At 45.1% G+C, this 14,437-nt stretch overlaps 2 protein-coding genes across 10 annotated transcripts in view; one reads left to right on the forward strand and one right to left on the reverse strand.

Moving 5' to 3' along the window:
* Nucleotides 1–9,456, reverse strand: part of ANGPT2 (angiopoietin 2) — a 50,731-nt gene extending 41,275 nt beyond the window's left edge. Inside the window, exon 1 of one of the 6 annotated variants that reach the window (XM_036898220.2) lies at nucleotides 8,365–9,359. In XM_036898220.2, the coding sequence (XP_036754115.2) occupies nucleotides 8,365–8,652 (288 nt within the window). In that variant the 5' untranslated portion in view covers nucleotides 8,653–9,359. Of the gene's footprint in view, nucleotides 1–8,364 lie in introns of all 6 variants that reach the window. The other 5 variants (XM_036898221.2, XM_036898218.2, XM_036898219.2 and 2 more) reach the window with 5 other exon arrangements.
* MCPH1 (microcephalin 1) overlaps nucleotides 1–14,437 on the forward strand; it is a 190,415-nt gene that overhangs the window by 125,598 nt on the left and 50,380 nt on the right. The gene's annotated exons all lie outside the window — the stretch shown is intronic.

Here is a 14,437-nt window from a genome sequence, read left to right on the forward strand (position 1 = left end):
CATATAATATTCCCCTGAGGTCCCCACTAGGTAAGAAAACCTTATGTTTCTAAAGGTACACAGTAGGGGATTTTAGCCAGCTAACATAGTTGAATAAGGCAAGGGGCCACTAAGCAAATGTGCAGTTAATTGTGTTTACAAAAAAATGAAAGTCATTTACTAAGTGAAGAAGGCAATTTGCAAAGGCTACATACTGTATGATTCCAACTATGTGACACTGGAAAAGACAGAACTACAGGGACAGCACAAAGATCAGAGGTTCTGTGCAGGGAGAGATGAAGGGACAAGGGGAGCCCAGAGGGTTTTTAGGGTGTCGGAAATACTCCGCATGATACTGTAGCAGCAAACATATGTCAAGCCCACAGCGTCTGCACCAGCAGGAGCGACCCTAATGTAAACGAGGCACTCTGGGTGATAATAATGTGCCCACATTGGCTCATCAGTTGTTCCGAATGTACCATCTTCGGGGGATGTGGCTGGTGGGGGCAGGGAATATATGGGAAGTCTCCATAGCTTCTGCTTGATTTCGCTGTGAACATAAAACTGCTCTAAAAATGTTGTCTTCTTTGAAAAAGTCATTTACTATATATAAAGAGAAAGAAATGCAATGACAACCCAAGCCTTTTATTCTGTGGCTTTAGATTGCACCAGTTACCCTCACCAGCTCTCAACTGCTTATATAGTTCACTAAATCCTAGGAAAATAACTTGAAAGGCATGCTTACCTAAGGATAACAGCTTCAACATATGTGCAAACATGGTTTATTTTTTTGAATCTTGTCAATCATGTCCCAGACAACTCTCCTGCGGCCCAGAACACCTTGGCTCCAGATCTGGGGGAACATGGACACATTTGACTAGTTTGGCTTACTCCCTGGGGCTGGCTTGGGCCGGAAATGACACCCCTGAAATGTGTCAGTGTTTTCACCTCTTCCTTTTGCACCTGGATGGTAGCCTTGAGGGCCTGTGAGGCTCCTCGGGCGGCCCCCCATTTCCTCTGTCCACGGCTTGGAATAGACAGAGCTTCAGACTCGCTGCCTTGTAAAGGCCCATGCAGGGCACGCTGAAGGGTGTGGCCTCCTCGCTAGGGATTCATGAAATTAGGCAGTTTCACCACATCTTTTCCCTTGTGCTGTTGAACCTACCTACCAGCGTGTGCCTTTGGCTGCCAGATAGAAATCTCTGGTGTGGGACATGTTCAGCCCGATACTAAATGTTAATTCGTGACATAGAGAGGCTAGCCCTTGAGGTTTGGCTCATCCCTGGTATTGTGACCATACAGCCATAGTGAAGGTGCTAATGCACGTCTTGGAGTACTGATGGTGGAGACATGCAGATGGTAGGCTTTGTCCCCAGGCTAGTCACCAGACGAAGCCAGCCTGGTGGAGCAGCCTGCACATCAGGGGGACCATGAGTGTGTGAGCCGGTGGTAATATGGTCTCGACTGCATGGAGCAGAGCAGAGAAATGGAGAGATTGAATGCTTGCCTTCTTGTTAAGACTTTTATTAATATTCTGTACCTAAAAGACCAGTAGCTGTTATGTGTATTCAGCACCTATAAAATGGTGCATCATGTCAACACAATAAAATAATGTATTTCTCAAGACCTCTGTATCTTAGTATCTCTTCCCTTACAAAATGATTTCATTGTCCACCAAAAAAATATAGATTATATATTAAAAAGTGACTGTTTATATTCTTAACATATGTATTTAGTTTGTCTGGTTGTTGGGTTTTTAAAATATGAAATATTGGATGCCAGTACTTTGCAGTGTTAAGTTGTCGGGTTAATGTAAAGACTCGTAAAGCCATTTATAGCCACATGAATTGCTGCTCACAGGGAGGACGAAATGGAGCAAAGTAATTGCCAGCCCAGGGCCCCCAAAGGCAGGGTGCGCAGAGGCTTTAACTGGGCTTTAAACTGGAACCTCCTAGTAGGATGGCAGAGGTCATGGTTTTCACTGGCCGAGGGAGCAGTGCTGGCAAAGTGAATAGGCCCACTGCTCAGGGGAAGCTCAGTAGGTCTCAAATCTTCAGCCAGCTGGTGTGTGCCAAGGTTAGGATAAGAAAGAAAGGTGGTTTCATGAGGAAATATCTAGTTATTTCCACGTGGCACCGAGTTATTCTTGGCTATACCTATGTGTAGCTTGTGGCGTCCTAGATGGGAGACTCACCCTCACAATAGCCATCATATTCCAGGACTGCTAAAGTGCTCAGGGGTGCCCGGAAGGCCCTGTACTGACCTGCCTTAGGACGGGACTCCTGCGGGGGAGGAACTGCTCCCGTTACCGACTTGGAATGTCAACCAAGTTACTTAACCTCTTGGACCCACTTCCTTGTTTATTTTTTATTAAAAAAGTACAAGTTATCAAATAGGTATAAGGGTATATAATACAGTACGTACAGCATGTATTAAAAATAATCATACATATACAGGCATATGTAATTATTAAGTATTAAGGATGGATATTTCAGAATGATAAAATGGTACATAATATTTTTTGTGTGGTCTTGGTATGCTGTTTCCTACAATAACCATATATTTGGTTACCAGGGAAAATGGCCATTCAGAAGTAGTTTACATGGGTTTGCACTAATAAAAAAAAGTTTTGATTTCATGTCATGGCCAAAGTGCTTACCGTCACACCCTACACCCTGATCTCCTATGCTCCTGATCGCCTCGATGGGGTTTTTCTTTCCCCTTTCATCCGCCACTGTTTTGTGTCGCCCTTCCCACGTGACACCGGGCAGCAGCATGGAACAAGAATGCGGCGGTACAATGAGCATGTCCCCCAGGGCGAGACCCTCAGCCGTTGCCCTCGCCTCGCTGGTTGCCCCACGCACCTAGAGCACTGCCTGGACACACCTCGATAAATATTTGTTGAACAAATAAATGAATTGTGATGACGCCTGCCCTGAACCGGAACACCCCCAAACGGGGTGGGAGCGGTAGAGCGGTGCCCACCCAGCCACGTCAGCGCGCTGAGAAGGGGCCCTGTCCTCGTCTTCAGCCACACGTCTCTCAGCGGCCTTCCGCAGGCTCTGTCCGTGGGAACTCTGCTCTTCGTCAGGGAGGGGCCCTGCGTGCTTTCCCCGGGTCTGCTTTTCCTCTCCACGCAATCCATGCAAGACTTCTAAAGTGCCAAAGCGCACTGATCTTATCCTGACCTCTGCTTTTAGGTGATTAAGGTGTAGGTGGATTGTATCTACCCTGCCTGTGTTCTAGAGAGACTGTTGGGACAAAGCAAAGTAAGGTGTGGAAAGTGCCTCAGAGTTACCGTGCTGCCTGATGCCGTCCCGTTGCCTTAGTAACAAGTGTGACGCCAAGTTGAGTGCCTGTCTACGTCAGAACTCCAGAGCAGTGTAGGAGAAAAGCCTTATTGTCAGTTTCCTCAGGCCGCAGAAGCACGTAGTGAAAAGTGTGTGTGTATATTTATTTATGACAATATATATATATATATATGAGACACTTCTTTTTTAATAACAAATACAAATTATATTTTATAGGTATAGAAGTATATATACTTAATGTAATAAATATATGTATGTATGTTTATTATAAGAGAATAGTTTGCTAAGTTATCTTTATCATTAAATAACATAGACAGTCTATAAATTATGAGCCCCTGATTTGGAAATAGTCTGTACCCGTTCATGCATCATTGCATATACCTTCTTGATCTCAATCAGGAGCCCACAGAGCTGTGCAGGCCCTGATGTTATTTGGTGGCCAATATATGGAACAATAATATAAACTACCTCCTTTCTGTCAAAACAGTCCTGCCGTATGCCACCCTTTTTCCATCCCAGGTGGTCTCCCCTCTCCCATCTCCCCCCACCACCTCTCTCTCTCTTTCTCATACACACACGTGTGCACACACACACACACACACACTGTTACCATATTCTTCTCCTTTACCTCAGTCTTCCAAATTTTGCACTTTTCCCCTAAATAAAATCTTTCTTCCAGCCTCTTTTCATGTCATTTGTGAGCCAAAAAGATTCTGATCATATTATAATGGCACTGAGCATGTTAAGAAGGAAATTTGTTCATTTTGATACAAAATTTGTCCCAGTAAAGGGCTAGTATAACCTCTAAATGCTCCCATCCAAGAGAGGAACTAAAGATTAGGAGGAAGGATAATTTACTTCTTATTTTCTGTTTTAATAGTTTGACATTATAATTTTGCATTGCCTGTATATTACTTTCATAATATTTTTGTTATTTTTTTAAGTATCCATATGGTGGTAAGGTTGATTGGAACTATTGTTCAATTAAAAGTATACAAAATCTCAGTTATTTTATGAATTAAAATAAGTACTATAGGCTAGCTCAAGCATCTGGTCACCGTTTTTAAGATCATTATCCTTTTCAAGTTCCATATACAGTAACTGGCTTAAAGATAAACTTCTAGATTACAACCTATTTGTAAAGTGTAAAGAAAATCAGCTGATTTTCAAATTTCAGCATGGAGACTGTATGGACTCTCTAGTGTCTAAACAGGAAGTAAGATACTATGGAGGCTGTATACACAAGTCCATTTCCTCCTAGACAAGTAATTATCTCCCCATAGTATGGTACTTACATAGTTAATCCAGTATGTCGTTTAGCCCTGTTTAATAAGCAGAGGCTACTTACCATGGAAAACAAATATGAGATATATATATATATATGTATGTGTGTGTGTATGTAAATGTATATATATAATTATATCTAGCATCTATGGTAAACATTTATTGTATTTTATATAGCATATAGTAAGCACATATTGTACTATAAATCTTACATCATATGTAGTAAACATCACATTATACTTGCATTTCCCAGATTTAAATATATGTACTTCCCATACCACAGTGAAACTTTAATCATCTCTTCATCCCTTACTATAATGATGTTAATACATAATTATAACAATAGTAATAATTTTCCTGCAAACTTAAATAGAGGGTTTAACCAGTTCGTCTGAATGCACATTGGCTTCTTATACTGAGCAGAGTCATATTTCATGATACAAGGTTCATCAGGCAGTTACAGTACAGGAATAGGGGTTCTGCTCAAACACTGCAGGAGACCATTGGCTGTGGATGGGGTGGGGATTTTTTTCTTTCCTTTACTGAATGCAGCTCTGGTTGTTTGATTTGGATATACAGCTGAGGAGTGTTATGCAACCATACATGGTAACACACACACACAGTCCCTAACAGGGTTCACAGGGTTGGGGGACCTAACTCAGGATCGGGGCGAGGGACACTCGCAGTCTGAGTTCATCTGAGCCTCTCACTATCAGTTTTTCCCATCAACAGCAATTTTGTTTTTAGGAGCAAAACTGCATTGTTCCCTGTACTTGAACTGATGAATAGTAGTTCTCATACCCTATTTAAAGGATATATTAGTAGTTTTAAAGAAAGAAAAGGCTCTCCATTCAGCTTTACAGTTCCCAGCCTGTACTTCTGTCATTAAAAAAAAAAAAAAATGACAGAGGAAATGTTTACATGAATTTCATAGGCATTAACTTTATTTTTCAAAACACTGTGTTTTAAAGCACAATAGACCGTGCAGTTGTTTATAAACTTAAGGTTTTCATCAGTGTGAATTATTGTTTATTTCCTTTCCCTATTTCCTCTTATCGGAAAAAAAATACATTCAGTCTCTAGGCTAGATAAATTCCATTTTGCTAAGTTATGTGCCAGCTTTAATAAAGTATGTTTCATATCACTGGGGCATAGGCTTAGCACTGTTGTAGCATTAGCGAGGGAATGTGACATCGACTATTTGTTAGGTCACATGGTGTATCTGGTGCACTAACCATCATGGATTGATCTTATCTTTGTTTAACCACTAAGCAGAAAGCAGCCTGCCCTGAATTGTTCCATTCATGTTCCTCTGCACTCATTCAGAAGTCTGAGGCTTCCTTTGCCTGGCAGATTAAAGGGGCAGGTGGCATCTTTTGATGATGTGCAAAACAGCTTTCTCAGTCTGAGCTCTTAGGCGATGCTAGCCTCAGAAGCTGAAGCCCTATTCATCCGCCCTGAAATTAACCAGAACTTGGCCTTATTTTTTTCCCTGACAAGTTTTCTTAAAACCTTAAGGGTTTCTCTCTCCCTCCCTCCCTCCCTCTCATTTTTAGTGTTGACCAGGGAGAGATAGGAAATACAAAAGCAAAACCAACCAAACCAAACCAAAAAATAGCCCTAAAGAAGAGGAAATCCATAAAACAATGAAAAACACAGGACTGAGCCTTTTCTTACTGTGATAATCTATCAATAGGTGTTACATTGTGATGTTGATCCTTAATCCTGTGGTGTATCTATCATCCTATTATATATTATTTTCTCCCTCATGAAAAGGCAGTGTTTATTGTCACAGGTGACAGAACACAGAAATAAAAAACAAACAGAGAGGTTACGTTTAATCACTGAAAGTTGGTTTCATATTTGCTTCTCTGCTTTCATTCCTGAGCCAGAAGCCTGTAAACTGTGTGAAGCAGGGGGTGGGGAACAAACTGGCAGGCGACACCGAGAAAGGCCAGCACAGGTGCTGAGCCAATGAGAAGATAAGCATCAAGTCCTTCTCGGTGATTGTTAGCTAGATGAGCCAAAGAAAGAATTTGGAAATACCACTGTGCTACTGTGCAAATATTTACTAACTAAACCTGGCAAGGAAAAAATGTTGGTCACCTCATGTAGAAGTCCTTGTCCTTTTCCTTCTTTGAACACTGTCTCAAAGATCCAAGAAAAGGGGGTTGTTTATCTAAGAAAGTAATATGAGCTCTGCTTATGGAGTTTCGGGTACACTGACCGTGGGTTTCATTAAGCAAATGCAATTTAGCCATCTTGGCATTTGGCAAAAGACACTTTTATGTTTCTCAGCTGTTTACTTTGAGAGAGGATTTACCAGTCGGACAGATTAGGATGTTTACTGCACACGGTGTGTGTGTGCTTCATCTCTCGCCGTGGCTGTGAGCCCTGGCACGCAGGGTGTCGGTGAGATGGGGGAGGTTACTCGCTATGAGCATGACAATTTAAAGAGAAATGGGAAGTCAGAGTGAGCAGATACTTAACATACAGCTCGTCTTCCAAATATTGGAAGCTGTGGTGCTGCACGCTTTTTAAGCTTAACCTTACTTCCTGAGCAAATACAGTGCCGAGCGCTTTCATTCATTTAGGCTCAGGACTCAAGGAATAGCTCAGTTGTTTCCTCTCTGCAAGTAGGAAAGCTAATGAGGAACACAGATTAGAAGCCAAGGTCTGTTCTGAGATTAAGATAAAGTGTCTGGATAGAAGATTTATGGTGAATTGAAAGACCAAGAATGTAATTATGCCGTTCTGGGGCAAAGTCTTGAATGAGGCGAACCAGCTTTGCTGAAGTTCCTATATGGCTTTAAATAGCCACCTTCCTACAGCGTAAGTACTGTGATGTGACGTCATTACAATACTTACTGATTAATCTGTTCACACAGTTTGTTTAAATGTTCTTTAGAATATATATGGTCCACATGGAGAAAATTTCAGGGTGATTTTGGGTTTTGCGTGAGTAGCTCTCAGGTTTACATGTGAAAATGACCATTTGTGAAAGAAAAAGTGAGCTTTCAATATTCTATTTGGGTTCACTTCTCCATAAAAAGCCTGCCAAACTGGAATCATCGTAGCCCCGAGAACAGGACCACCTTGTCACAGCAAACTGCAGCAGCATGCCTCGCACCCATCCCACGGGGGTCCTCTTTTGCACCAGTGCCAGGGCTGAGCTGCTGTGGCACCAAAGACCCCTGGGATATGTGGAAGCCATCCCCCCCACTTACAAACGCTTTCGGGTAAACCCCTGAGATTCTGAGAGACATAAGGTCTGCCTTACTTAACTTCCTCTCATTTACCAAGAGTCATGATCTATTTTAGTAAATAAATTCAGGAAATTGGTAAAGCACTTTACTCCATCCGTTATGTATCAGTAATTAACGTGATTGTCTCGTTTTTCCTGGCTGGGCGCGCTGTTGCTGACCACTTCCCTCACACGCCTGCCACCAGTTTATCACATCCCTGGTAATGGGTGTTACTGAGTTTTAACTACTTAAACAAACAAAACAGCCTACAGCTTTTCAGAGACGGTGCCCTTCTCTGCTTCATTAAGTGAAGATCCCTAACTTCAGAGACGTTCCCTATTGATTCTGGCATTCTTTTCACTTCTCACCCACGGATCCTTTACACCCCGGGAAAGAATAAAAGGAACGACTACTCATTCAATCAAAGGCGTCAGCCACCGTCTCTCTCCTGCCCTAACCACCCCCCGTCCCGCTCCGCTGTTAAAACCGAGCTGCCGAGCTTACTGGCTCCAGCTGCTCAACCAGTAAACCTGATTTTCTCCTACCTTCATGAGCCACTGAGTGTTGTTTTCCATGATGTTCTCCAGCACTTGCAGCCTCTGCACCGAGTCGTCGTAGTCGAGCGGCGCGTCCCTCTGCACAGCATTGGACACGTAGGAGCTGGAAGCGGAGCGGCAGTTGTCCGTCTCCGGCAGGAGGAAAGTGTAGCTGCAAGACCCGTGCTGAACCTGATACTGCCTTTTCCCCGTGCTGTCCATGCTTTTCCGAAAGTTGTTATAGGCTGCAGCTAAGACAAGATCACAGCCCAGAGTAAAGAAAACAATCTGCCACATTCTTTCTTTCTCTGGGAACAAACACCGGATTAGCAGATTTAAGGCACGTGGGAGCCCAAATCCTAAGCTGCCCTCTCAGGCGCAGGGCTCCGCAGCCTTGGCTTAAGGTCCATCAGTGGAAGTCTTTGCTAGCAGCAAACTTGGTTTTTAACGCTGTCTTCTCTCCGGTCCTGCAGTAAACTGTCAGAGCGCGGTGGGAAGAAGAGCCCGGCTCACTGGTGTGGGCTCTGCTCACTTTAAGGATCAGCGTTAAAGCGTCTTTGTCTCTCTGCCCCCAGATTCTGTGGTGTCAGGATCCGAATCAATCACTTTCCTTTCCTTATATGATAAGTTGATAAGAACAGCCAGACATGTGTAGCGAGCTGCTCCGCCCTCCTGGCTTGTCTGTTATCTTCCTGTAGGGGGGTCACTAGCCAGGCAACAGGAAAAATCCGAGCATGGTGCGTGCTGTCCAACCAGGACTGTGGGCTGCAGAAGCCCTCTGGGAAAAACTGATCAGTTACAGGACCCCTGGGTACTTCAGAGGCACCACCCTAATTGGGTATTTCCTAGAGAGAGCTGTCGGTCTCCTGTGTCTGAAACTGATTTCACAGTGCTAAGCTGGTAAAATATCTGGGGTAGTAACATTAACTTTAAAGTACAATGAAAGTTCCTGTTTTTTCCTTTAGGAATAGAAATACTACAAATATGTCAGGACTTTGGTTTATTTTTGTTATTACAAACGAAGAGGAAGAGGTCTTGCTCTTGTAAACTCTCTGCCTTTTCATAGGGAAAATAGTTCCGTTGGTATTACTTGATTTTTGAACTATTAGCCAAATATACACAATTTTCATTATAAAACAGTTGGATGGGAAGATCTCGCTTTATTAAAAGGTGATTCAGTTTCCAATCACTGGCATTTATTCTTTTAAATAAAATATCCACTTCAATGTTCAAAGTAAACTTAAAACATACTGGAATGATTAATGGTTAAATTATAATATGTAGAGAAATCAATTTAAATAAGAAGATTGAGAGAGGAACATGAAAACTTCTTTAGTAGGTGGGATTTCCTCAAATTCCATAAATTTGTTACATATTATCCAGGATCAATTAAATCAGTTCCCCTCAATGTTGGACTCAGGCAAATCACCTCCCTTTTAAGATTAAGCTCTGATATCCTCATATGTGAAATTCAAGGGTTGTATTAACTCCCAAGATTTTTCTGTTTCAATTCTATGGCTCTGTAAATCCTCTGGGTCATTTGACAACTAAAATTTAACGCTTCGGGGATTAACAATATGCTAACACTCCAGCCAGAGTGCCCTTAGGGAGAAAACCTGGAGGCTTTGCTGTGTGTGGTCAGGTCGGAGTGCAGGCAGAACAGGCATGTCCTTCCCAGCAGCAGCAGCGTGGCCGGCACGTGCACCTGACGGGCCACAGCCACTCAGGAGAGCCAGTGTCAGCCAAGGTCAGGTTCAGAGCATCAAAAAGCCCTCCTGTGCATGGGCTGGCTCCCAGGCTACCACTCGAGCCATGTTCTTAACCTGAGGTCCACAGGCAGACTCAATGGGGTCCGTGAACCTCGACGGGAAAAAATACGTTAGTTCTCAAACTCTCACTGAAATGTAGCTTTTCCTTAACCTGTGACTAGGTCACAGGCACCAGTGGCCACTCCCTGTGGCTTTCTCATCAGTAGGAACCGTAGCTACCTTTGTTGTGAGAGCTGAAGCTGGCCCTGGAGCTCAGTCCTGCACAGGGGCCAGACTCGTGCCTTGATTTTGCTGCGTAATGTCCGAGTAAAGCGGCAGTGTCGTGTTCTGAGAAGGGGTTTGTGGGCTTCCCGGGCCACCGGAGGGATCTGCTGCGCAGGGAAGCTAGGACTCAGGCTCCCGCAGCGCCCCGTAGTAGAAGAGGTTGTGTGATGCCACCGTGACTCTGGTTCGTGGTTTCTAACAAAGGGACAAATTAATAAAAACGCACCGTCCAGGCTGTGAACTATGGATGGGAGCGTGTAGGCATTGAAGACAAGACCTGAAGCAAGTGCCTAACTTCTCCATGCCTCAGTTTCCCTACTGGTAAAATGAAATGAGTCTTTCTCCTTAGCACCCTCAGGATTAAGATGACATGGAATAGTGAGTGTTGTATAGGAGTGTTACTTTCTTTTCTTTATCAGTATTTTCCATTAAATGGAAATCAGTCCTTCTGCCAACAGATAATATTATTCTCTGACCAAATGTGAAGTAGAAACATAGGGTGCTGTTTTTTTCTTCTAAATGTGTCCCCCATTTGAAAAAGTGGATTATAAAGTATAAATATTGCGCTTGTGGTTTTATAAATCATTCATCTGCCTTCCAGGCAAGCTGAGTGCTGTAAGGAGAAGGTGCAGTGCAGGAAGAGGCTGCTCCACAGGTGCTTCTTGGATCAGACCCTGTCCTGGGCACTGGGACAGATCAGCACCGAGGAGCTTCAGACTTGAGGCTAATGGGGGGACGGAGGGAGGGAGCCCCGTAAATAGGAGGACAGCCCGGAGGCGTCGTCAGGGCACCGGGGGGAAGGCAGCAGCTCCAGGCCCTGGTCCTGCAGGTGGGCCCCTCAAGGTCGGACGTGCACCGAGCAGCTCTTTGTAGGTCCTAAATGGAAACTATTGCCAGGGAGTTGGGGAAGCTCTAGTTACACCAGGGGCCAGCAGGCTTTTCCTGTGACGCATCGGATAGTAAGTATCGTAGGCCTTGTGGGCTGTCCCATCTCTCACAACTCACCAGCTCTGCTGGGGGGGCGTGAAAGCGGCGTGGACAGTCCTCAACTGAAGGGTGTGGCTGCGTTCCAGCCAAGCTTGATTCGTGGGCGCTAAAATTTGAGTTTCTTGTAATTCTCACATGTCATGAAGTATTCTTCTCTGGACTTTTATCAACCATTTAAAAATGTAAAAACCATTCTTAGCTCTCCGGCCATTCAAAACGGACTATGGGCTGTAGTCTGCCGACCCCTGAGTTAGAACCTAGAGGGTCTTCTGGGGCCCGTGGCATGGTCAGTGAGGCCACTGTAAATGCAAGGCTGGTGGAAATGGGGCTCTCCCAGGCCTCGGGACATGGCATGGCCTCCAGAAGGACCAAGAACCCGACACAGGCCAGGAAAGAGGGACTCAGGAAGGGGACAGGAACACTGCGCCACAGAAAGTAGCATGTTGAAGCCGGCTCTGAAATGCAGACAAGGAGGACACTCTAGGAAAACTGACCCCAGCGTAGAGCAGGCTTCACACGTACAGGGCTTCCACAGGCGGTGAACCTAGTGGCAGAACAGGGGGTGTTCTCTGCAATCAAGGCTGCACCCTGGACTCCCAGTCCTTCAGGGAGAGGGGGAGAGAACTGGAGGAGGCTGCTGGAGGTGCCTGTGGGCGGTGACCCTCCTGTCCCTGGGTTCTGGCTCACACACCAGACTGCGACTGCTGCCACCCCAGCTCAGTCTCACAGCCCAGACCCCCTCCATGCTCACCCAGGCCTGACTGCAGTTCTCTGACCTCTTCCTTTGCAAAGAGAACCTCGAGTTTTGTTCAGTGCTTTGCTGAGAGGGTAGCTAACGGCAGATGAAGCTATAAACTGAGAAATGTTATTGCAGCCTTCCCAGAAGCTGCCTTCCTGCCCAACCAGTTTTTTTTTTTTTCTAACAGTTCTGCTGAACAGCTGTGCGTGGTGCTATTTATTTTCTTAATAATGTTTACCCTCTCCCCATACCGCATGTCATCAGCTGAAATGTCGGAGACTCACATTCATTCTCTGTAGGACTCTCAGGTTCTCCTTGCACTTTGCCGTAGTGATGGCACCAAAATTAGCACCTAATCTCTTCCTGAAGGAAAGAGGTCAGTGTCCCACGGGCTTTGCGAAGGCCCCTGTGCTTCCATGAGCACTGTTGAAGAGCCATAATGTGTGGGAAAAGCCAAAGGGTCTCCTGATGGGTGTCCCACCCCCACCCACCAGCCCTTCCCAAAACATAGGCACATGTAGGTGTGATTGTGGATCTGACTGGCTACAGCCTTCCGGAGAACCCCGGTCCCCCAGAGCAATCTGTGAGGCTCTCCCAGACATTTGGCTCTGTTTGCATGGTGTCTCAGGAAGTCAGAAAGCAAAAAGGGATACCAACTTTAAATCCTTGCAGAGTTGGGCAGCCCCCAAACCACAGCCTAGCAAGTAGAATTTTTGAGCAGGCCTGTATGACCTCTGCTACTGTCCAATGAACCAGTTTAATATTCAGTATTTAACTGAATAGTCACAAATCAAGGGATGGAAGTGGGTCCAACTGGCCTGGGGAAGGGGGTGCATGGCTTTTGGAACTGTTAAATCCCAGTTAAGTGTGTGTGACAAATGTGTGCTTTGAAACCCATAGTGAAAGGAAAATATGCGTGAAGTCCTCAGACACACTTAGAGGCACGCTGGTGTCCTGCATTTCACTGCACACTCCGTGCTGGGGTCCTTGTCCATCGCACCTTCAGAGTCACGTCACCTGCCTGCTCCCCTCGCCCACACAGTCTGCTGTCAGCCTGGAGATGCTTCTGGGCAGGCTCCGCGCACCGGCAGGGACTTGATTTTTAGAAGGGGCTGGGTTGCCGTAGGAGGGGCTCTCGGTTCTGAAATACCCTAAGAAATGAAGCTGGGGACACACTGTTTCGATTTTTGGCCATTTGCAGACAGTCGGGCACACTCAGGACTCTTGGGCGCCTGGCACGCTGGCACCAGAAGGGGCTCTGAGGACATCTCCCTCCCTACCCCAGCCTTTTAAAAACTGGCTAAATAAAATCAGTCAGCGTGTTTATGTGTGACTTAATGCTCAGTGTATGGAAGAAACCATTAGAAAGTTCACAGAACATAAAACTGTTGGAGAAAAACTTATTTTTACTTTTTTTTTTTTTTTGCAAATCGTATGTAATCATGAGAGCTAAAAAAAAAAAGTCATAACTAGCAAAAAAAAAAAAAGAAAGAAGACTTCTTTGGCTTTTGGAAAGCATGATGTTCCTCTCCTGAGCTTCACGGGAGGGCTGTGTTTCTGCTCCGTTTCGCATGCTCACCTGGGTGGGGAGAACCGCAAGCGGAGTCCAGAGCCATTCTGCACGGACGCTGGGTCGCTTCGCAGAGCTACTTGTCATGTTGAACTAATTAATATTAGGCCCTGAACCTGGCACTCTGGGAAGATAATTCCCAGGCATGGGGTTTTGGAAAAGGTACCAAAGGAAAAACCCCTTAAAGTTACCCTAAGGACAGTAGAAAAACAGAAATGTGAATCCGCATGTGTGTCCCACGGAAGGCAAATTCTGCCTGTGATGGATGGAAATCAAGGGCCGGCGGAGCAGGATCGCAAGAATCCATGAGCCACACTCATAGTGGCACCTTTCTCCCACACTGTTGGCGATGCACTTAGGAGAATTTAAAGTATGTTTTTTTGCCCCAATTTTACCACAGCAAAACTCAGCCTTCTTTGGAGAAGACTGAGAGTTGCCATTTTCATACTGGCTGCCCACCGTGCAACACAGACACAGCCCCAGAGACAAGATCCAGAGGCTTTTGGTGGCCACTGGTCATCTTGAGCTGGAGCAGCCGGGTCACGTATGGAGCCCCCCACGTGCCCGCTTAGGCATCGTGGACCTCAAGGCTCTGTGAGTTCGGAGAGGCCTCCCAGAAGTGCACAAATCAGTGCAGACTTAAAATCCAGCTGCAGGTGCCAGCTTAGGGTACAGTCTCTGGAAGCCCCACCTATTATCTAACTGCAACAGTTAAGCTTTATATACACATTCTAGCTGCATGTTCAGTTTTCT

This window comes from Manis pentadactyla, chromosome 7 (genome assembly GCF_030020395.1).
Source record: "Manis pentadactyla isolate mManPen7 chromosome 7, mManPen7.hap1, whole genome shotgun sequence".
NCBI lineage: Eukaryota > Metazoa > Chordata > Mammalia > Pholidota > Manidae > Manis > Manis pentadactyla.